This window comes from Caloenas nicobarica, chromosome 1 (genome assembly GCF_036013445.1).
Source record: "Caloenas nicobarica isolate bCalNic1 chromosome 1, bCalNic1.hap1, whole genome shotgun sequence".
Lineage (NCBI taxonomy): Eukaryota > Metazoa > Chordata > Aves > Columbiformes > Columbidae > Caloenas > Caloenas nicobarica.
Genome location: NC_088245.1, coordinates 33,544,669 through 33,567,940, shown reverse-complemented (window position 1 = coordinate 33,567,940; position 23,272 = coordinate 33,544,669). Strand labels below are relative to the sequence as shown.

General features: G+C 41.4%; 1 protein-coding gene across 1 annotated transcript; it reads left to right on the top strand.

The window, feature by feature from the left end:
* Positions 1 to 258: 258 nt before the first annotated feature.
* Positions 259 to 20,570, top strand: DBX2 (developing brain homeobox 2). Its single transcript, XM_065658463.1, has 4 exons — positions 259 to 610; positions 12,934 to 13,029; positions 17,662 to 17,849; positions 20,250 to 20,570. The coding sequence occupies exons 1-4, from the start codon at positions 274 to 276 to the stop codon at positions 20,568 to 20,570; spliced, it is 942 nt and encodes a 313-aa protein (XP_065514535.1). The 5' UTR covers positions 259 to 273.
* Positions 20,571 to 23,272: the final 2,702 nt, after the last annotated feature.

The following is a 23,272-nucleotide window of genomic DNA, read 5'->3' as shown; positions in this document are numbered from 1 at the left end:
CAAGGCGGTATTGTTGGCCGCGTCCATCACTCCCCGTCCCCGGCTGACATAATGAATGCGCTTGGACACACCTTCCAGCCCGGGGAAGAGGCGCGCCGCGCCTCCACGGAGCGTCCCGCCGAGCTCTCCGCTCCGCTCCCCTCAGCCCTCGGGGAGGCGCCCCGCAAGCCCGGCCGGCCCCATAGCCCGGCGCCCCGTCCCAGCCCAGTTAGGGGCCGCGGCGGCCGGGCTGGGCTGGGCCGGGCAGGACGAGGAGGGGTGCGAACCCTCGCTATGCTGCCCAGCGCCCTGTACTGGGACCTGGTGGGCTCCTCGGCTCTCCTCAACCTGCCGGCCGCGCCGGGCTTCGGCAACCTGGGCAAAAGTTTCCTCATCGAGAACTTGCTGCGGGCCGGGGCGCCGCCGAGCCCTGCCCAGCTCCGTCCCCTCCCCGCCAGCCCCGTCCCACTCAAGCTGTGCCCCGCGGCGGAACAAATCAACCCCTCAGGGGGTCCCTACCCGACAAGATGGGCTTTTCAAGTGCTTAACCCCGCGGCGGCGGACGGCGGCCGCCTGCCAGCGCGGGCTCCGGCGGCGGAGAGAGGCGGCGTGTTCCCGCCGGCAGCCACAGGTGAGCGCCGGCCCCGGCCCGCGTCCCGCCGCGGGGGGACGGGGCACCAGGGGCTTCGCGAGGGCTCGGCCCCGGGCCTCCGCACGGCGGCAGGGACCGGCGCGGCCGCTCCCCTCCTGCCAGCCGCTCCGACGAGCCCGGAGAAGGCGGCGGGACGCCGTGTCCCGGCGGAGGGTCTGGCCCTGCCGCTGGCGACGGGACCCCGAGGAGCGGGCGAGGGGCCGAGGGCAGCCGGACGGGGGCTTCGGACGGCGCGGGCCGGCGCACCTGCGGGTGCCGTGAGCGCGGTGCAGCCTTGTGCCGGCAGCGAGGAGCGCCTTCGCTGCCCCGAGTCGCGGTTCTGTCGGGTCTGCTAGTTCTTCCCAGCCTGGAGGAGTGGTGAAAGAGCGGCACCGCCGCCAGGCGCTCCGGGAAGGTCTGGAATGCCGAGTTTTGGGAGAAAGACGAGCGGTCCCGTCCCCCTCGGTAGCGGTGGCAGCAGCCCCGTCCCTGGGGGACAGCAAGGGCTGAAGGACCAAAAGGAAAATTAATTCAAGCAAAGCAGGCAATTTGCTGGAAGTTTTGGCAAAACCATGGGCGGGGGGAAAAAAAAAAAATAGAGCAAACTTTAAAGCGGTGTAAGAGGGCTGTAATTAGCCTTGCAGTCCGGTGTTAGAGCCAGCGCTTTCCCGGGTGGCGGGAGATGTGTCCCCGGTGCCGGTTTCACCAGTGCCGCGGCCCCCGACGGGCCCCGGTGAGCTGGGGCACTTGGAAACAAATAGTTCCACAAAACACGGTTCGTTCGCTGCATAAGCCGGTTTTCATATAAATGTATTTTGTCTGGACGTGAATAGCGGTTTAAAGCATTTTCAGGCATGTGCACTTTGTCATTCATTGAACTTTTTGGAGTTGAATTCAAAGTTAAATCATAAAATTCGCTATTAGACTTGCCATGCATATTGTATTTTGCCTTTCCAATGTAATATATCGATTTATTTCAGCCTCGTGTGCTATCTTTGGAATTTTTATATATGATCTTGCCATTTAAAATCTACTTAAAATGAAAATCCGACAAACAATCATGTTTATTGAAGTAAGGCTTTAAGTTATGAAACCAAAAGGCTAGGTTTAGAACTGGAATTAATAACAGTTCTTTTCAAGCATAATCTTACTTCAGTTAAATCCTACAAACTGTTCTGCAAAATCCAAACCAGTTTTTGATCCTTTAGCATGATGCACTTTAAAGATGGGCAGGAGGGAGTCAAAGAAGTGTACATTAACATCTCTGAATAGTCCAGACCTCAGCTGCTGTAAGTATTATGTTAAGTGTATCAGTTATTTAAACATGTTTATATTAACTGACTACGGGCCAGGCCAGGAAATGGGACAAATATAATCTTTCTGGAGTTAGGTGCATATTTTCACCCTCCCTCCCTTCCCTCAGCAAAAGCTTGAAAGAAAATGCTACATTTATGTGTACAGAGCACATGTAAAAGGGGAGATAGCAGAATGCCCCTGCACTCACCACGATAGGTAAACTTTTTCTAAGTATTACAAAAGTTCCTGAGTGCTGAATTTTTCAAATGCTTGCTTATAGGATTAGTTCTGTATTTGATTGGCCTACAGTGGTACTCGTGAACTTAGCAAAGTGTTGCAGGTCTGCCTACTGATTTTGGAGTCCAATCCTATATTTCTTCTAAGCCCACATCTCCAAGAGATTTCAGAAGGAGCTTTGGACAAAAGCACTAGGGTCTTACATTTGAGCAATGAGAAATACTAGGTTTCCTCATGCATTCTGCACTCAGAAAAAAAAGCCTCCTGCAAATGTAGATGTACAACAAAGATGTATATTTTCTAACAGGGATCTATTGATTCTGATGCGACTTACATGACTTAAAGTGGTGAGGGCTCTTAGGTTTCTGAACTTTCATAAAAATGTAAATTAGATTGGAACTGTCCTGCTGAGACAGATTTTGTGGTTTCTAAGGAGTCTCTTCTCTGCAGTGTGGGCGGACGCTGGGGGAACCGTTCAGGCCGGACACTTACATTTGTGAGTAAGGCTGGGCTGGTCAGGCTGTGCGTTATGTTTCTTGTTCATGCAGTGATGGGGCGAAAGAGTGTTTTGTCAGAATAAGAATTTTAGCCTCCAGGGACTAATGAAGGTGTTTGAACTGAGGAATTTGTGCTAGGTAGGTTTTTTTTTAATTTACTGATTTTTGTATTCACTGATTTTTGTGAGTTTCTGGAGGAATAAACTCTTTCCTACTTGGACCCTGTGAATCGCATGGCATTTTGGTCTAAGTCTTTAATAAGGACTATTGAACACGATAAAGTAAAATGATTTTTTTAGTCTTTCTGAACTAGTAAGTGCTTTATTGATCATGTAGGCACTAAAAGTGCTCTCACAAACTAACTTGGCATGATCCCAGATTTCTAAAATTAAAAAAAAAATCCTATAGAAAAGGTAATAGAAAAATATCAGATTTTTTGGAATCAGTAATCTGTGTTGCTCATGTTGTCCCTGATTCTGGTGAGGTCACCGAAAGTTCTCAGAAAGGAAGAAACACAAAATCACACTGGGGACTGAACTGAATAAGCCGAACCTTTTTACAGTTCCAAAACCAACATGTATCAACAGCACCTATCAAGGAAAGACCTGAAGAAAGCACTCCATTTTAGGGCACCTTTTAACACTCCATAGAAGTGCTGAGGTATGAAAATCCTGTATTCTTTCTGTAAAGTGTAAAACTCTTATCCATGGCTGCGAAGAAGATCGAGTGAGATGGTACCCTTGATCTGTGACATCTGGTCTTGGAAGCTTTTCCCTTTGTAAGTCCTCGGCAGCGGAGTTTTATCACCAAGTTTCCATTCCCATAATTTACAGGTTTAGAAGGATTTATTGTGACCGTTTAAAGTGCTTATCAGCATACGTATTTTGAGTTCTCCTTCAAAATTATCCTAAATGAAAACCTGAAAAAGGACTCTCAAAGTATCACACCCTAAGATACATCATCTAATGAGTGGGCTTGAAAGAAATATATTAGAAGATTAAAATAATCACTTTTCATTGTTACATTGATTTTTAAAAATGAAATGTAATCATAGGTTTTTAAAAGTAATATAGTTTGTTTTGACTTCAGAGTACAACTGCATGAACAAGCAGCATATTACATAAAATTTAGGAAGGAAAAGCAGAAGGAGCATTACTGCTAGATGATAAACTTGCTTGCTTTCCACATTGGTATGCCAGTTTATACCACAGGCTTTCTGGCATCTTGCTCTGGAGCCCCAGCGCTGGCAATGAAACACTGAGCTGGGCTCACCAGCTTGAGCAGGCAGGATGAGCCCTGTGTTTCTGTTTAGCTGAACTGAATTTCTCCCAACCTGTGTGCTAGGGGCCCGATTCTTCTCTTTTGAGACCTTTTCCCTTGATAAAATAAATGCGTAATTCAGTACTGCTGTGTGAGAACTTTGCATATAATGTGTATTCTTAGCCCTGACTAGGTAAAGCAGTACAGAATCTTGTTCTGCATTTTAAATGCTGGATGCCAAGACTCTGTTCTTCCTGTTTAAAAAACTGTTAAAAATGGGCTGTTGTAAAGCAGCATTTCCCAGTGAATCATGTTACGGCTATGCAGCTGACTTCCACTGCTTCTTAAAGTGTCAGGGAAGCTCCAGATAGAAGTTCTGAGCAAACTAATAGACTCTTAAGTGTGGAAGAAGTTCTCGATGTCTGCTTGCAAATCTGGGATTTGGTCCTTCTCCTTGTACTCCAGCTGGATAAATTAGAAGACTTGACAGTTTTCCTTGGTGTTTTCTGACATAGGAAAATTAGCTGGAGGATGCTGAGATGCAGTCTGCTGTAGCGCAGGTTCTTTAAAGAGGTCCACTCCATATTTTTCCTTGTGACTTGGTTTCCAGAAGTATTGGCTGACACCAGATCAGAGTGACCTCCTTGAGAAGTGCAAAGTTACCCTGCTACTTGAAATTATTTTCTGAAAATTTCTGCTCTTTTCAAGTAATTTGCCCTGGACGAGGATGACACTAAGTGCTTTACAGCCTGAATATGGTCATTAGTGGTATGTGGCAAGAATCTGGCTTTCTGCTTTAATCTTGGCGTTTTGATAGATTAACAGAGAAAGGAAACTGAAAAGCGCAATGAAACAAATAAATAGTGAGATACTTCCATTGCAAAACTTGCTGAAAAATCGAGCTTATGGCATTTTTGCCTAAAGCATCAGCATACAACAGAGCAGAATAAAGGATAGTAAAATTAACACAGAGCAATTAAAACAAGTATACCCTAAATATAAATTTGACTTATAATAATAAACATCCATTCTGTGATACAGATGTAGCTTTTCTTTCTGTAACATTTGAACACTTTACATTTTAATGCATTTATCATCACAATGTGCCAGTGCGATAGGAGGCATTTCTAGTGTGTAGAGGAGGAGCTGAAACAAAAAAGAAATGAGGTGACTTGTCTAAAGTAATACAGAAAAACAGTAGCATTGAAGGGACATAAAACCAAGCCTTCTTCTGCAGGCTAACTCTTTGGACCAGTGTCAGTTTTTTCCCCCTGAGGTAATGACGACAGTTCTATCCTGCAACACTGTTATTTTAATCAATATACCTTATTGTCCCTTTTTAGTAAAAACTCTTGTGTTTCTTTATGACAACCAGGAGATACTTGAATTACTGAAGTGATTTTTTTCCTCCTTCATTTTGGACCACCTATTAGTGAATAAATGCATATTTATTATTGATTTCAAACCAGCTGGCAGCCAGAGCGTGTCCTCAAGTGACATGTAACACTAACTTTCAGTAAAATAAGAGGGAGGAAAGAACTGAGTGTTTTATCTCAGCTCCCTCTAGGTTTGCGCTACCCTCTAGAAAGTGCTACCCTCACTCAGGCAACAAGCTGACTAAGAAGTCTTGGGATTTTCCTGTTTTGTTGGTATTTTCTGGGGATATAAAGCTTCTATAGGGTGGGGAGATCTATTTGGCGTCTTTTATTATACCCCAATTGCCAGGAGCACTGAGACACCTTTGTTATTTTAGAAGTTTATCTTTGGAGACAGAGAAGTTCGTGTAAGTATCAGAAATCACAGCGTGCAGCATCTTTTCCTGCTTCCAGCTAACTATGTGAGCCATTTAATAGAATCATTTTGGGGTGCCCAGCATGCCTTGAAAGAGTGGCTGCAAAATGGCTGGTAAAGGACAAATCTCGGTTCTCACTGTAAGGTTGCCAGAGCCAGACTGGTGCCAGCTACAGCCCAACCCTGCGCCAGCCCGGCAGGCCGGGCTCAGCGAGTGTGTGAGCAGCTCTTGCTGTGCCCTGAGAAAGGAAGGGCATCCCAAATTCGGTCCCCAGTAAGGTTTAAGCACTGCCAGAAGATCTCAAAACTGCACTAGGAAGAGCAGTGGAGGGGCTTTGTAGAAGTTCACGGAAGGGAAACCGTGGAATCGATCACGGCTTCAGTTAGTGAATTAGCTTACGTAAAATGTATTTTGTATTGCAGAATAAGCCGGTCTTCTGAAATCTTGTAGTAAAATCTTCATATTTTTAGAAGAGACATGAATGTGATGAGGATTAATCTCATCGGGCAAGTTCTCTACTCAAGTGCAGATTTCAGGTTTCATTGCACTGTGATTTTTTTGCATTAACAAATTCCCCTGGATTTTGGGAGGCAAGTTTTCTGCCTCCGTTGCCCACCAAAGGTGTTATGTATTCTTGTATAATGCGGCTCTGCAAAATAACTCTAATTTTTCTAAATACTACTTTTGTGGTCAGTCATGACCCATAGTGGAATTGAGAAAGTTTTTTTTTTCAAAATGAAACCAGTGCAGATATATGAGGTAGTAGGAGGCTGTTTCAAATGTCAGATATGTAGACCTTGATCCTTACAAAGTTTGGCACCTAAATATTTTCAGTGACTTGGACTGTGTTTCTTTGAGGTGAGTCATCATGTTGGAGGATAAGTGGCCTTTGCCTTGTGCTGAAAAGCACACGAAAGTTTCCCTTAGGAGGCTGCCTTTTTCTGAGGTTATACCACATAATTCTGTTGAGGCGTTTTATATGTATGTTGAGGATTTTATCTCTTCTGCATGAATCTTGGGCTACTTGGTGGTGTTATAGTTCCCCTCCCTGGAATCTTGTGACTATGTGAATATCTCAGATTTCAACTTGAAAAAGTATTTCCTTGTACAAATTTCAAAATACTAAAACCTCATTTGTTACCCAAAAAAAAAAAAAAAGAAGATTAAGAATCCACCGTTTGTTATTTTTTCATTCTAACAATGTTTAGCTGAATTTGAGACTTTTGTCTGGTTGGAGCTGGCAATACTGCAGCAAGTGAAGATTGATCCAGGCAGGAAGTTTTAGCTAATCGGTGCAAACCACCACAGTAAATAGTGCATTTTGCCTATGGTCAGATTTTTGAATTAGGGCTGCAACAATGAGAAAACAGTGAAGTGTCCTTTTGTAGCATATGACCCTAATTTTGCCTTGCTTGAGGAAATTATTTCTACACAAATTGTAATATATTTAAGATAAAATAACTTTAGTGCCCTTATGGCTGAATTTTATCATGTATTACAGGGTCTTTATGTTGGTACAGAGGATTGTATTCCTTTGACATTACCTATGAAAGATAAGAAGAATGTCATAGTAGTTTGGCTGTTTAATAAAAAAGAGCTGTCCTGTCTAATCTAGTTGTCTAAATACCTTCTCTAATTTGTAGGCAATACAGACAGACTCCTCCAGAGGATGACACAACTTATCTTCTTAGATGTCTATTTTAAGGTGCTGAATCACTATATAGAGCTACTTATCTCTTCTCATTGACTGTATAGGAGGCCCAGACAAGGAACTTTGAGACAGAGAAGTGACAGTAATGTCCCTTTTGACAAGAACTGGTAAGCAGAAAGTGCTGGGGCACACTAGCGCATGGGCATCTCCTTCAGAAGGACAAAACCAGAGACAAAGCAGTAAACCCACAGCTTTCCAAATCCCCATTTTCTCAACAGCAAGACTGCGTACAAGGCATGGAGAGGGTGGAAACCACCTTTACTCCTGACACCAGGAGACCCATGCTGTCTTTGGCAAATGATGTGGTGTTCAGTTGTGGCTTTGGGTTGTCATGGAGATGAAATCTGACCATGCATTGTCACCAGCCTAAGGCACTTTTATTTCCCTAGATGGAGAAAAAACAATCATACGTGTACAGCAAATCATGCCCTAGTAATAAGACATGTGAGTGATGCCTCTGAAGATTGACAGCGATTCACGTGATCTCAGATAATCCACAGTGTGACTCTGTCAGCCACTACATTGCTAGAGATGTACGAAAACTGCGATCATGCTGTTAGCCATTTCAGGCCCTTTTTGCTGTAACTCTCTGCTAATTTTTGAAGCTCCCCTTCAGCTGACTGAAACGCTTTGGGGGTGCACAGCTGCTGCTGGAACATTGCAGTCTGAACACTGCTGGGGATGGAGCCATGGGTCATTGTGAGGCCCAGGGCTTGCGATTCAGGAGCAGAAATGGTGCCATGTGGCTGAGCTGGCCCACTAACTGGCAGAGCTGCTGCTGGCCTATTTGCAGTGAGCTTTTCAGGACATGAAACTTTCCTGCAGCTTTGCAAAAGCCTGCTTTAACCATTGCCAAGAGTGGATGTAGGTAGGATATTGCAGTTTACTTGTGCCCACTTCATGGGCACAAACCATTCCAAGGTTCTCAGATGAAATGGGGTCATTTTCCTGATAATATTTTTAATTTGCCGGCCAAGGCCGGAGCCTGGGCATCACTGTGGAGAGCAGTTCATGTGGACTTAGCAATACTAGGAGAATTAAAGTGTTCATGCGGCTTGAGGCCTGTCCCTGTGCTTCCTGTTCCTTGTGCAGCAGTGACAGAGGCCTGTGTGGGTAATACTAGAAGTTTATCATCAGTTCATTTTTCCTCAATAGCCATTTTTCCTTCACTCTTTCCCCCTTTCCTGCTGGCTAATGGCCTACAGTATTTCTTGGTGACAACCAATGATAGGACAAGGGGCAATGTGTATAAATAGGAACGCAGGAGATTCCATTTGAATTTGAGAAGAAACTTCTTCTCAGTGAGGGTGACGGAACACTGGAACAGGCTGCCCAGGGAGGTAGTGGAGTCTCCTTCTCTGGAGACATTCAAAACCCGCCTGGACACCTTCCTGTGTAACCTCATCTGGGTGTTCCTGCTCTGGCAGGGGGATTGGACTAGATGATCTTTCGAGGTCCCTTCCAATCCCTGACATTCTGTGATTCTGTGATTTCCCGAGCCATTTCACAACAATAAGGCTAGGCAAAGCAAACAATGTCTTTAATAATAAGCCATTTTAAAATTACATATCTATTTGAACTGAATTGTTCAAATTCAGTTTGAGGAACCTTTCTCTCAAAATGGTGGATAGTTGGAAGGAAAACTTCAGCATGACTTTTTGAGTTTAGAATATCTTCAGAGCTGGCAGTATATTTTAAAATATCAGTATCTGAACTAATCTCTGAGTTTTAGCACTAGGTGAGCTTGAGGGCCATTTGCATATTTAGTATCATTTTATTGTCTGTAAAATGCTTTTTACTCACAAAGCTGAATTTAAATGAGATTATTACTAAAATTTTGCATGCAGCAACAGTGTCAAAAGAATGCATCTTTTGTGAAAAAAAATATTTTAGATATTTCATCCTTTTATATTTATCATGCAATAAATTTTATTTTAAAGCATATAGTACAGTTTTTGGAGTGCCAAAAGGCATTTAGACCGTAATCTGATATTTAATTTTCATGCATCTGTGAAGCTAAACCCGTAAAATCTGACTCTTGTGAAATGCTTAGTTCCATACTGTCTCTATTTTTATGAAACGGGAATGCAAAGCAGAAAAAGAATTAAGCATCTTGATAAGAATTATTGGGATTTGGCCCCTGGTTAATGTGTATTCCACATGGCTGGAAGCAACAGCTACCTTTTGCTTATCATGCACTTCATTCTGCCCAATAAATACAGAACTAATATTCTGACTTTTTGGCAATTTTCAGTCTTGTGTGAAGAGCAAACAATGTTTGCTTCAGATCGCTTGACCAAGAAATATTGGTAGAGTGGCCATGATACATGTGAACAGAAAATAAAAGCATAGGCAATGCTTTCTGTGTATTGCCCTCAGCACTGGTGTGTGTCGTGATCCAGATACAATCACAGTATAATTCTGAAATACATATGCATTAAATATATAATTTTTCTCTGAGCAATTCACATTCTGTTGGTGAAGTTCCACACAGACAGTGGAAGCCATTTAATGTGATGAATATTCTCTGTTGTTTCTATCAAAGGTAAAAAAATATACTTGGATGTGTTAGGTTGAAGTATGAACATTTTTCTCTACGTGGAGCTCCCAAGGTAGAGTTGAATATCCCTGTATTATGCCAGATTTTTTTACTGATGAAACTCTGGGTAACTGTTACACTTTGGTTTGAGCACAACAGCTTCAGTAGATGTGACCCTGGGGATGGGGTTTGATACTTAACGTAGAATTCACTTGTGCATCAGTGTAGTTGGAGCACATTGAAGAAGTTTATAAACTAGACCTAGTATGCATTGGCTATAGGCTTAGGGAGACACAATGCCATTGTTTATTTCACGGGATCTAGAATAAATCAGTCTTGAGAAATGGTCTCAGGAACTCCTTGGGTCAGAGTTATATGAGGATATCACCTGGATCTTATTTCTTAAGCGAATGTTCTGCCTGAAAGGGATACACGCCATGCAGGCAAAAAAGGCAGCAGTTGGTTGAGGGAATTAAGTAAAATGCCCAAGAAAGCCAGCAGCATTATTTCTATCGACTTGAGCAGAATTAGTGCCAAGATCTCTCTTGTTTGCATCGTGGTGCTCTCCTAGTGCATTAAATCATTGCCAGCAACATCCATGGAAATATGTGGCTTTGAGTTTCCTTATGCAAAATGTCTCAAGTTTTGACCCTGATCTGTCTCTTGACCTTGCAGCTTGCAAGCTTGCAGCTTGCTTGTTGAGAGATTTCGTGAATGGAGAAAACCTATCCTTTCCTAGGCCTCTACATGTATTTGCAGGAGCATGGTATCTATCCAAAGCAATAGCTTATTCATTTCTGGTTTATTCAGATATATCCTGGCTGTGTCACATACCATTATGAGCACCACATTATCAAAAAAAGACCAAGGAACTGGAGAGAGTTAAGAAACCATAACAGGGAATATCAAGGACAGGCAACATGTCTGACGAAAATTGAATGGCATGAATAAGGTGCTGGAGCAATGATTGACAGGGATAGGGCATATGGCAGCCAAGGAGTATTTGAGCTGTGTGAAAAGGAAGCGAAGAAATTGAGTGTGGCACCTTCTGTATACCAAGTTGTGTCTTTAAATGTGGAAAGTTTTACCTGACTGTAAATGAAACTTGATAATGGCATGAGGAACGTGGTTCCATGGAAGGGAGGAAAAGCTCTTCACCTGGGAGTTTGGGACCTGCAGCAGATAGAAGATGCTGTCAAGAACGAGTTCCTGTGTTCAGGAGGGTGGCTGAGGTGATCTGGCAGGTCTTTACCTTCTCCATCTCCTGTGCTTTTTCAGTGAGGCAAACCCCTTCCAGCTTACACACGTCACCAGTTGCGTTGAAGCCCCTTGGATATGTAAAATAGGTAATATTTGGCTGCACGTTCTTGACTGGTTTAAGTTCCTTAGGATGCAGTTCCACAATTGATCGTCTCATGTGGAAAAGAGGCTTTAGAATACTAATGCTTGATGTAAATCATTCCTGTTGGCAAACATTTTGCAAGCGTACACATCATATATAGGCAGTTAGTTCCTCTTGGAGTATATTTCATTAGAAACAGTAAAGTGTCCATGAAAAGCTCTAGCAGTAAAAATGCTAATCAACTCATAATGACAGCTGAATAAGTTTTCACAAGCTTGTATGAATTCAGAAAAAAAATAGAGGTAAATATTTTTTAAATGTTCAGAGTTAGGCTTCTACAACAATAGTTTATTCTTTTGGAAGATCGGCAGATTTGACTGTCAGAAAACTTATCATGATGCCTTAAAATATACTCAGGAACCTAATTTTGAGTGATCTTTGTTTTTAATTCCATTTGAAAAACCCTTAAATATTAACAACACGGCTTAGATACATTTATCTATTTATCTTTCATCCCGATTATTGATTTTCTAATTTTTTTTAATCGAAGTGTGTAGTTACCTTTTTTTTTAAAAATTAATCTAGAGATTTGACAAACTACAGTACTGGGTATAGAGCTGTTTATTTTCTACCTAAACCAAAATAGGAAAGTGACATAAGCGTTTTGATGCTGATCACATTTTACAGGCATACAGTTCTAGCAAACATGATGTACCTATTTTCAAAAGAAAAAAATATTCCAGGTTTCACAGTTGACAAGTATGAGCAGAAATTAAAAGGTAATTAAGATTAATGGGAAAGCCCATAAGCTTTATAGAGAAAAAGTAAGAGTTTATGAGGTAATGAAGACTTTTGTAAGAATTGGAAGTACTACTTAGACATTATAGAGAATTAATTGCTTCAAAAAATTCAATAGAAATTTTAACAAATATTACCTAATTCTGTGGGATGACTTTACAATTTTTTGTTGTAATTATTAAACAGAACCTTCTTTAGCCAGTGATTTTTTTTTTTTTTAATTTAGAGCACTTTGCCAGCAAGAAAGAGTTTACAATCAGGATAGCAGAATCAAGCCTTGTAGTTTTTGCCTGTAGAGCTTAGCTGATTCCTCTCATTGCATTTAATAGAATTTATTCGTGAAAGTTTGTTATTTTTTGAAGTCCTTATTGATCTGAGTGCTGATAACAGCATTGGAGTATGAGCAGAAGAGACAGGATTCACTTTTGTAATTGATTCTGTTTTTCTAGGATATCATGCTTACTAAAGTTATTTAAAGTAATTTTTTCAGATGCATTATACTCATTATTTTAACAATTATTTAAACAGTGTGATCAATCTCAATATTTAGGAAAAAGCCCCATAATTGTAGAAAATACAGAAGTAAATTTCAAATCTGCAGTTTCGTTCTTATGATAAATACACTGACAGTTTTGCATATTATGTTGAAGTTACACATGTAAAACAACCTTGCTAAATTAAAGAGCAATTACTTGGTTTGTCATTGTTTGCCTTAAAAATATCACCATCTTGAAAAAAAGGGAAAAGAACCTGTGGGGCAGGACTTTACACACTGACTTTTGGGAGGACCGTTGTTATGAATATCACCTAAGCTCAATGGATAATCAATTAGATCTCTGCTTTCTTTGCAGCTCTTTCGAAACACTTTTTTCTCCGAGCCCCGCCATTCTACTCAGCGTGCTGCGGTGGGTCCTGTCAGCACCCTGCATCCCCCACTGCTTTTCCAAGTAAGTTTTTATGCTTCATCAGTAATGCTTGAGTTATTCTGTAAACCAAAGCAGCAGGATTTAATGTGTTCTGGAAAACTAATTGGTGATGCAATGGCAGCAGCTAATTCCTTAGTAAAATCACAGCAATCCTATTCAGAGGGTTTCCAAAGATTTATCAAACTTAAGTACACTGAGCAATTGTGAGAGGTTTCTAATGGCATTGAGACACCCAGACAGAGCTAACCTAGGAAAGCTCCTTGTTTTCAGTTTGCTAGAAAAGATTCTTTAAAATCAGTAACTCTTTTAAAAATCTGGCTCAATAAACATTGGCAAATAGAAAAAGAGCTGAAAGATCTTAAAATGGATGTTGCATTTTAATGTCTGTTAGGGATAAATTATGATTCCAGAAGCCCGAGCATTATTTAAATAAAACAGTCGTCGTTTTTGTAGCAGCCAAATGCATGCATGTGTTTAATTTGTTTTTCTTTTTTAGTTATAATGTAAAAAAAAATAAAGACATAAGTTGAAGAGAATTTTGGCTGGTATACATTATACATTCAGGATTAAGACCTGGAACACACTTTAACTTAATCCAAACCTAAATTTAACCTTGACTGGGAAGTTTGCGTGCCATAGTGTAAGAATGGATATTCATGATTTTACGTGTTTATGGCTCAGGAATGCAAACAGAAGAGGTGTTTCCTCATCCTTCAAAATAGAAAAAAAGCACAAATTGCATGTCAAATCCAAATGAAAATTTGAGTTAATATGTGTTCTAACATATACTTTTTTTTTAATCACAGTTACATTCTAACCCTTCCTGACTACGTGCATGCGTTTTATGAATGTTTCAGAAGGGCAGTTGCTAAGTTGAATGATTCTTGACAAGTGAGGCAGCAAATGCTGGCAGTTTAATGAGCTGCAAGTTTCTGAGCACCTCTTCAGGGGGCTGACACTTTCCCACAGAGCGTTTTACGTGGCCCCGGCTCTCCCACAATGGCTGACAGCACCATGACCAATCACCACTTTCACTTTACTCATCCACACGCGACCTCACCACAATTTTTCACTGTGCAGATGAACTTTAGGAACCATTTCACATTGAAAAGGCCTGGGCAAGGGTCAGTTGCCCTTTTGTATGGCCATAAAGCAATACTCTATGTGCCAGTCTTTTCTCCTGTCTCACATTCCAAGAGATTTTCTGGACACCATTTAAAGCACTTGACTGAAAAATAAAGCAGTGAATGAAACTGACTTTTATAGACTCATTCTAGCTCATCTTCCCATATAACCCTGTCTACCTGAAAAGGGATTTAGTGGATGAGCTGAGTGTATACAGGGACTTGCTGAATACATAGGCCCATTATCAACTGTGGGGATTGTTTATTAACCAGGACTGATACACTACTATTTTGGAAGTGACCTATTAATTGTCCATTTAACTAGAATGTATTGAATTCAAATGAAAAAATGGAAACCATGACTAAAGCTTTTACTTGCTCCTTCAAGGTGGTCTCTGCCATGAAGGCAAATGAAGATTGTTCCACAGATTAAGAGGACATTTATCACTATATATTAGGTTACAAAGGAAAGACTCAAAAAAACCACCAAAACTGAAGCAAAGCAAAAATCAAACCAGCAACATAGGAAGCAGTTGGTAACAGATTCACATTTATATCAGCAGAACACGAAACCTTTTGATGCATGTTCAGAATGACAGACTGCAAACTGACTTATTTCATTTTGATGGAACTGTTGAAATGTATGAATAACTGCCTATCTTGCCATACTGAAAAATCCCTTAATCCACTGTAAGCAGTCAGAATGCGTTTTGGAATATGGGGTATTCTTACAAAAATTATTTAGGCTAGTCAATTGGGGGAGAGTATTCGTTATCCCAAACACAAGTTTCAAATTTTTTGGCCCGGTGGCTGTTTGCTATTGCTTGTGCTCATTCTGCTCATGGTTAAATTTTGTTTAGTTAATCTTTTGAAATCAGTCACATACTGTGCTTTAGAGTGTGCAGATTCTTCACTATTAAGTTAGTCTAATACAGGTGCTAAGCCGTACCCTACATACTGCCTGTATGGGAATTAATTGGTGCCTGGGGACTCCGGCAGGAGGTTGTTTCTTTGCTGATTGACTGTTAACAACCAGCCAGGCAAGACAAATTTTAAGGGGTCACATAATCTGTCGTCCGCTGTCCTTGGCTGACAACTCCATTGTGGAATGGAGCCCAGGAGGCAGGAACCAGCCAGTTCCGCCTCTTCCCTCGCTGGTGCCTCTCATTCCGCGGTGGGGATGAGAGAAGGTACCAGCTCCTCCGCTGTCAGACTGTACCTTCCAGTAAACTTGAGAATGGCTGGTGATTCATCCAAAACTACCTAGAGGCTACCTGGAGGAAGGTGCCTAAATTCACCAAATTCAAGCAAGGAGGGAAAACGTGCTTGAGGAAGAAGGGCCAGTATTTGCCCCCAGCTTCATGGGCAGGGTGGGAGCTTGGGGTGGGGGTCGTGAGGGGGCTGTGCTCTCCTCAGAGAAATATGAACTCAGCTTGCCTTTTGCAGAAACCTCCATCATAGCATTTTGACTTTTGTTCTGCAAATTTTTTTTTTTTGTTTGGATGGAGCCTGACTGTGTCTCACTGTGTCATAAATATCAGGACAGTAACCAGTAGGTTATGATTTTTGTATCTGATCTCAAATATAATTTTGACAATTGAAATACATCTGTATAAATTTAGACTTCCTTGTATTGTAACATTTTAAATCGTAATAATTAGTTTTTGCCACAGGCTATTGTTTGGGACAAGCATAAAGATGGGTTCTTATGGTGTAGAAAAATTCAAGAAAGGCACGTCTAGCAGAGTGCAATGGTCCCTAAATCAGTTATGTTTGACAGTGGCAGTGTATTTTAGGGAAGGATCATTGTGTACTTGCTGAGCTTCTACTATTCTTCCTCTACTGGCCACAGCTGGAGGCAGGATGCAGGGTAATGTATGTAATATCAAACCGGTCACATATGCACCACAAAAGTATTTAGTCAACTTTGCAAGACATACATGTATACACTTCAGTTTCTCAGCATTATACATACACAGTTCTACAACATCCTCCGTGTATGTGTGCTTGTTTCTCTGTGGGTGTTTAAAGATACACATACCTATGTGTGTATAGGTATAATACACAGAAGTTGAAATGTAGTGTAGCCCCAAGGAACAGTTTGTGAAAGCTGCATCTGGATTTAATTAGTATTTTCAAGAGCATTATATCTATTGGACAAATGCATTTACTGCCCCCCTGCCCCAGCTGCAGCTAACTAGAATAGACTTTTTCGTGAAAGAATGAGCAATCTTTTAGAAATTCAGCTTTACATGGGAATTTTGCCATTGGCTTTGGTATGAAAACGGTCCTTGACAGACATCCAACGGCAGCACACCTTTGCAGCTGCTGTAACTACAAACTGGGATGGCAGTCTTGGCCCATGTACTTGGGAAGGTGCCATGGACAGGACAGCTTGTACCTGTAGAGTCTAACCTGCCTGCAGTGCAAACCAAAGCCACCTTCATGGCTGCCCTCTCACAGAAAGGTCATAGGTGCCGGTGGCTATATAACCATGGCACAGGTTTCCCAATCAAAGGGCAGCACGGGCTGCCCTGTGCAATTATCATGTTCAGCACTTGGTGACAGGCCCTGTTCAGCCGGGCTCTGGTCCTGCTCACTGGGCGAGCGACCGGGGAAGCCGACAGCGCTGGAGGCGTACCAAGCCTCACCAGGGACTGCTGCCCTTGCACCACATCCTTCTAGGAGAGAAAGGAGCATGGGAAAGCCATGGCTTTAGGCTCTATTGGATGTGAGAAAGGCAAGAGATTTATCTGGATTTGGGTTTTCTGTGCTCTTTGTGAGGCCAATGAAGGGACAATGCGAACAGTTCTCCACTGCAGCTCTTTCTCCCAACTTTGAGGCTGTTTTCCAGGGTAGGATTCCCTCTAGGCATGGATCAAGGGGATGGGATTGGATTCATTGAAAACTGCCCTCCCAGGACTTGCTATGAGATGTCAAAGGATTAGAAACCAGGCTGAAAGGAGTAAGTTCAAGTACTCCCCAAATCCTGTAATAAAGAAATTGCTGTGGTTTCCAGAATGAGTAACTGAATGGCCAGGGATTTTCTGAGAAATAGTTCACTCTGAAAGCTTTTAGTTAGTAAACAAAACTAAAGAAAGCCTATTTAGTTTCTTTGAATCAGTATTACAGACCACTTCTATCTGGTTCTACGTTTCACACAAGGAGAAAATACACTCCTAGGAGAACTTACTGCAGTTCACCCAGTGATAACATGCAAAGGGAAGTGGCTACATTTCTCCCTGACTGTATTTGAATTTTGCAGTACCCTGGGCCCTGTGTTAATTTTTCTCTATGAACTCATCTGATTTACTTTTTACCATGTCAAGGGGAGACTTTTGACCACTGACAACACCTCTAGATCGAAGTGAGGATTTAGTCCTTAATGAACACGACTGAAGCATTACGACACACTTGTAACACCAACAAATCAAAAGTGGGACAGTAGCCTGCTAGCATTATAATGAGCAGCACTTAATGTTTTTCTGATACGTGTTAGATATGTGTAACTCTCGTCCATTTCCACTAGGAGAGGAAAGTGTCCTGCCTCTTCTGGCCCAGGAGTCTAACTCCAAAGCCCGGAGAGGCATATTAAGAAGAGCTGTCTTTTCTGAAGACCAGAGGAAAGCTTTGGAGAAAATGTTTCAGAAGCAAAAGTATATCAGTAAAACAGACAGGAAGAAACTGGCCATTAACCTGGGTCTGAAGGAGTCTCAGGTAAGGAATGGCAGAACATCTGTGACCTCTTGTCTTTTTGCAGAAAAATCTTTAAAGTGGCTTTGAAGGAGGAAAATTGAACAGCACTGGGGCACCCTGCACTTCTTCACTGAGCAAAGACCTCAGTAAATCGATGGCAGTTTTAACCAAGGAATGCTTGAACAGGTTCCTAGTTTGTTTCCTGGAGGCGTACATTCAAAAGTCGATCATGCCATTTTCACACCAAATGGGAGAAACATGACCTCTACATTTCATTTCCAGCTCCCATTTGGCTGTCTGACAGAGCCCCCCCAGCAACTTTGGAGTAGGGAGCTGTGCTCCATCCCACTGCCTGACAGGCAGCGATCCAGGCAGAAAACAGCAGAGCACAGAGCCCTCCTGCGTTCCTCTGAGCACCCTTTGCACTCACAGATGATCAGCTGGCGACAACGCAATCAACAGCACTTGCTCTGGAACCATTCTGCCGCGGGAGACAGGCAACCACCCCTACAGAAAGAAACTTAGCTGCACAAGGAAAGAGATCCTCGGAGCTGAGAGAAACTGTAGAGGGAAAAATTTTGGAGGGTGACCTAAAATGCTCCCACTTTATTTACCAATTCACGTTTTGTGGGATTTTTCACCTGAGTTGGCCTAATTGCAGGACTTGAGAGTTTAGCTGAGGGTCTAAAACCTCCAGTGAGCTCTTCTAACTGAAGGAGCACGTTAATGGTAGTGCTCAGTGACAGCAGCTCAATCTGGAATCTCAGGGGCCTGATCTAACTGCAGGTAAAACCAAAAGAAAAGTGCCTGGCTTGAAGAGCACAAAACCTGAAAGAAACTGGTAAAAATGTTTGTGAGGGCATGTAACAGCAGAAAATGAACAAGCTAGCCTCTGGCAGGTGGGATTCTGAAGGTGCTGGAATAGATGCAGATCTCTAGAGTACAGCTGAAAGAGAGTAAAAGTACAATTTCATTTCTTTGCATGCAGCATGAGTGAAAATGCTTAAGATATGTATGGTAGAAGCTGTTTGAGGGGCACAAAAGCCTGGGAGTGGAGATGGGAGTCTCATCATCTTGATCTTGGAGATTTTCAGAACTTGACAAGGCCCTCAACAATCTGATGTAACCTCACAGTTGGCTCCATATTGCACAGGAGGTCAGATCTTGTGGTCTATAGTGGTTCCTTGCAACTTGAATGACTCTGACTCCATTGCAATCACTGCAACTAAAACAAAAAAAGCAGCAGAGTGTGGTGCTTCTCAGTGTGATGAACAGAGCTGTAATCTCTGCAGGATAAACTATTTTCATGAAAATGTGCAATTGCACTCACTAGTGTGCTGCCTAAAAATTTCCCAATATGAAATCAAATTCCTAATATTACAATTATCTCCTTGAGTTTTTCTTCAGTGTTCTTGATATCCAAAAGAGCGTGTGTGGAATGTGGAATGACACATAGGTAACAACTACCACTATAGGAAAATAATTTCACAATAATGATAGACCAGATGATAGCTATGTGAGGTTTTTTTGGTGGGTTTGTTTTGTTTTATTTTGTTGTGTTTTTTTTTTCTCCTCATGAAAGGAAGAGCAGTTGCTGTGACATTTACTTCTTCAATTTTTCAGTTGTGCTGGAAGAACAGTACCTGCCATCTAAGGCAATGGCATAGCCCCTTTGTCTTCACATCAAGTATCTGAATACTAGAAAGAATTGCCAATATTTAAGGGAAAATAGAACACAATCTGAATAACTGGACTGATTCCCTCTCCGCCCCTTATTTCTTCTCTGTATGTAAAACCAGTTCCTAGATGTATATTTCCTTGAGCTTTTCACAGCATTTCATAAATGCCTCTGAACACTTGTGATCAAGCTTTGCAACTCAAAGGTTTTGAAAAATGGATTTTATCTCAAAAGCACATGGATTCTAGGCAGCTCCTGGAAAACTGTAGTCAGGCAGACAAAATGTCTTTAAATCATCGTTACTGTGTCAAATGTCATAACACACATTTTGAAGCTATATGGCCAAGCTGTTTTCAGCTATGCTTGTGAATGGGACAGTCATGGTTCTTAGAGCCTCTTATAAATAGAAGGCTTCGCATTGCCAGTAATATCACTTAGTTTTGCTAATGACAATGCTGATTTACTCTGAGAATCCTTTTCTGTCTAGAGGGATCTTGCTATAGGAAATTTCTCTATCCCTAGCCCCTGAGCTGTCCTTTTTCCAGTCTAAGCCAAACAATCACCTGTTTGAGGTGGTAAAAGTCAAGGAGAGTAAATGTCAATCAGTCAGCTTCACTGGATCTACTATAACAATGAATAAGGAAGGAACATGAAACTAAGGGGACGGAAAGAAAAAAACACTTGTTAGGGCAAAGTTATTTAAAGAAAATAATGATAATAAACTCTCATTAACTTGCCAACAGGTGAAAATTTGGTTTCAGAATCGAAGGATGAAATGGCGAAACTCCAAAGAAAAAGAAGTGCTTTCAAACAGGTGCCTCCAAGAAGAAGGTCTTCAGGAGAACTACCTCTCACAGTCCAGCATGAATTTTACCTCCCCATGCCCATCTGTGTGGGAAGTGTCTCAGGGGCAGGCGAGTCCAAGGTGGAGGGAGAATTCTGCAGGAAATTCTGAAAGACTGACTGGTACACAACCACCTCCAAGAGCAAATTCATCGCAGAGCCCACTGTATTTGTATCCTGACCAAGACACTGCAAATAAGGCAGTTACATCATCAACCTAAGGAAATAGGGGCAGTCTGTAAATTGAGTGGAGAGCACAGGCATCAAATGAGCTGTCTTCTAAGACTAACAATATTTGGACATTGTAAAGCTAACTAGTTTATGCCTCGTAAATTTGCTAAAATCTAACACCATTAAAATGACAAGCAACTAATGATTTAAGAAGTATTCTTCAATACTCGGTCTTTTCTTGTGTCTTTTCCAGTCTTGTACTGACCTTAACAGTGAAATAGGAACTGATGGTAAGTAAAATGAAGTGAAGAGCATGAAGCTGAAGTTGTGCTCTGATTTATAAATCTGCGCTGTATACGATATTCATTAAAAACACACTGATAGAGAATCACTTTTCTCTCATTGCAGTCAGACCAATTAATTTATTTTGTGCACAAGAATAACCATTTCCCTCAAGATAGTAAGTTGCTTTGGGTTCTTTTTGAAATTACTTAAATCACACAATAGGTTCATATTAGACAAACATAAGCATTTTTAGTATGTTTTCTGTCTGTCTTCACTTAAATCAGTATTCAGTTGGTTTTAAATAGCATGGTCACAGGTCAGCTGATAACCCTAGTAAAGTTTCAATACTAAAAGACAACCAACCAACCCTATAAAATATTCCATGTTTAAATCACTCTAATGCAAATGCATATTGTGAAACGCAGTTCACTAACTCCTGTCTTTTCTCCTGTGGATGAACCTTCCAGCATTCTTAACTGCGAATCTCAGTGGCTTTTGTCAGACTCTTAGTGTAATCTCTTCTGTATTTCAAAACTTAATGGTGATTTGCAGAATTGTAGCTCAAATGCACTATGCAACAGAACTATAATTTGAAAAACTGCCACTACAGCTGTCTCAGAGAAGTACTTAAGGAGATGGCATACCGTAGTAGCCTTATTCCTGACTTACTCTCATTTAAACTGGTGCCAATAAGTTTACATTAGCATATGTCTGTATCAAAGACAGGACAGTATTCTGTTTAATACAAGTAGCCTCAAATAATAATATTAAAACTGTTTTACTTGATATGCTTGCTTCATCCACTCTAAGAAAATAACTCTGTGAATTTGAGTATCATTTTTTGTTTATTTGCAAGGCTTTATAGCTCAAAATGGGAGCAGAAGTTTTTTTCTTTATCATGTATTTATGATTGCATTTGTTGAGAAGAAAGACTAAAGGTATTTTATGTTATAGGCAGAATCTTTTGGAGAACGTTATGGTTTTACAGGAACTATTTCATTTCTGGCAGATTCCTATATTTTATAGGCAAAAGAGATTATGATGATAGTCTAATCCTCTTTGTGCATGCCATGAATGTTTCTAATTATTCTTGTCTTGAGCTCCGAAGCTTTTTGAACTGTATTTAAGTCTTGCAAAAAGCCATACAATTGTTATTTAACATTTTACCTTTTGGTGGATAATCTACTGTTCCCCTTGTTAGGTGATATTATCTGGGAGGTGAAGTTTAGATATAGTTGCAGCTAAAAAACTTGAGCTTGCAGTGATGAAGTTTGTATCATAAACTTCATGCGTGATCAGGTGAGTTTTGTATCCCGCCTTGTGCACATCCTGCCTTCTAAGTGTTCAACTGTGCAGTCCTAGTCTTGCACTATTTGTCATTCTGCAAGTGTGATTTCCTACACTTGTTTTGAACAAAAAGGAAATTACAGGAAAATTAAGGTCGCCTCTTCCTGTGGTTACAAACCCTCGCTAGCATAAGCTGCCTAGATGCCTACTCCCAGAAGGCACCTGACCACATTTGGTATGCCACGTGTTAGATGCTATTCAGTAACAGAAGTTTATTCCTATCTTGCAACTGAAATCCCAGAACCAATTTTTATTCTGCCTAATAGGGATGGACAGACAGATTGCATATTCATGGGGATGAATTTACTGTCCAGTTGTCCCACTGAAGTCCCACTGCTCTGTTTGACTAACTCCTCGTTGAAGGACCAGCGAGTGTTGGTGGCCCACATTCTTCTGAAATGACATTTGCTAGTGTCTGCCAGCAGTGAAAGGCATGCAGGTATTTCCCAATTACCATCAAATGATCGAGTGGAGGTACATGTGTGTGGGGGGTATTTGTCAGTGCTTCCCTTTTTGGAGGAAATCAGTTGCTGCTTATATTCTTTTACTACAGTGAATTGAGCATCAGTGTTGGAAGCAACATATCTGGTGAGGGGAGATGGGATTCAGAGTGCTCCCTGGGAAGTTCTTTCAGCTGATGGTGTTGCAAGCGCTGGATATGAACTGCTGTCAAAACTCTGAGCTGATGCACTAAACAGATCACATCTGAAGGGTGCCTCGCTGAGGCAAAGATCAAGTAAGGCTCCAGCAGAATTGGTTTCACAGTTATATGTGTTTTAAATTGAGCAGGTTCTGATTTCACTGTAGCCTTTTAAAACTTACACCATCTCACAGCCCTCCAAATCTCTTAACACCTCTTACCAGTATTCTTACTCCACAGCTAGAAAAAAGTTTCAGTATGCCAGATAAAACATTCTTTACTTGAAAATGCTGATCAAGCTTTCTTAAAAAGCCTAAAAGTATACATGTGAATTTTGAATTATACCTAAAATAGTCTGATTCAATTAGTCAGAATGGATTTAGGCCCATGATACATACAGCCTTGATTCCTCTCATTTTAAGCTATTTAAAGTAGAAGTTTCCCTTCAGACCATACTGTGAAAACTTGGTAAGGTAGAAG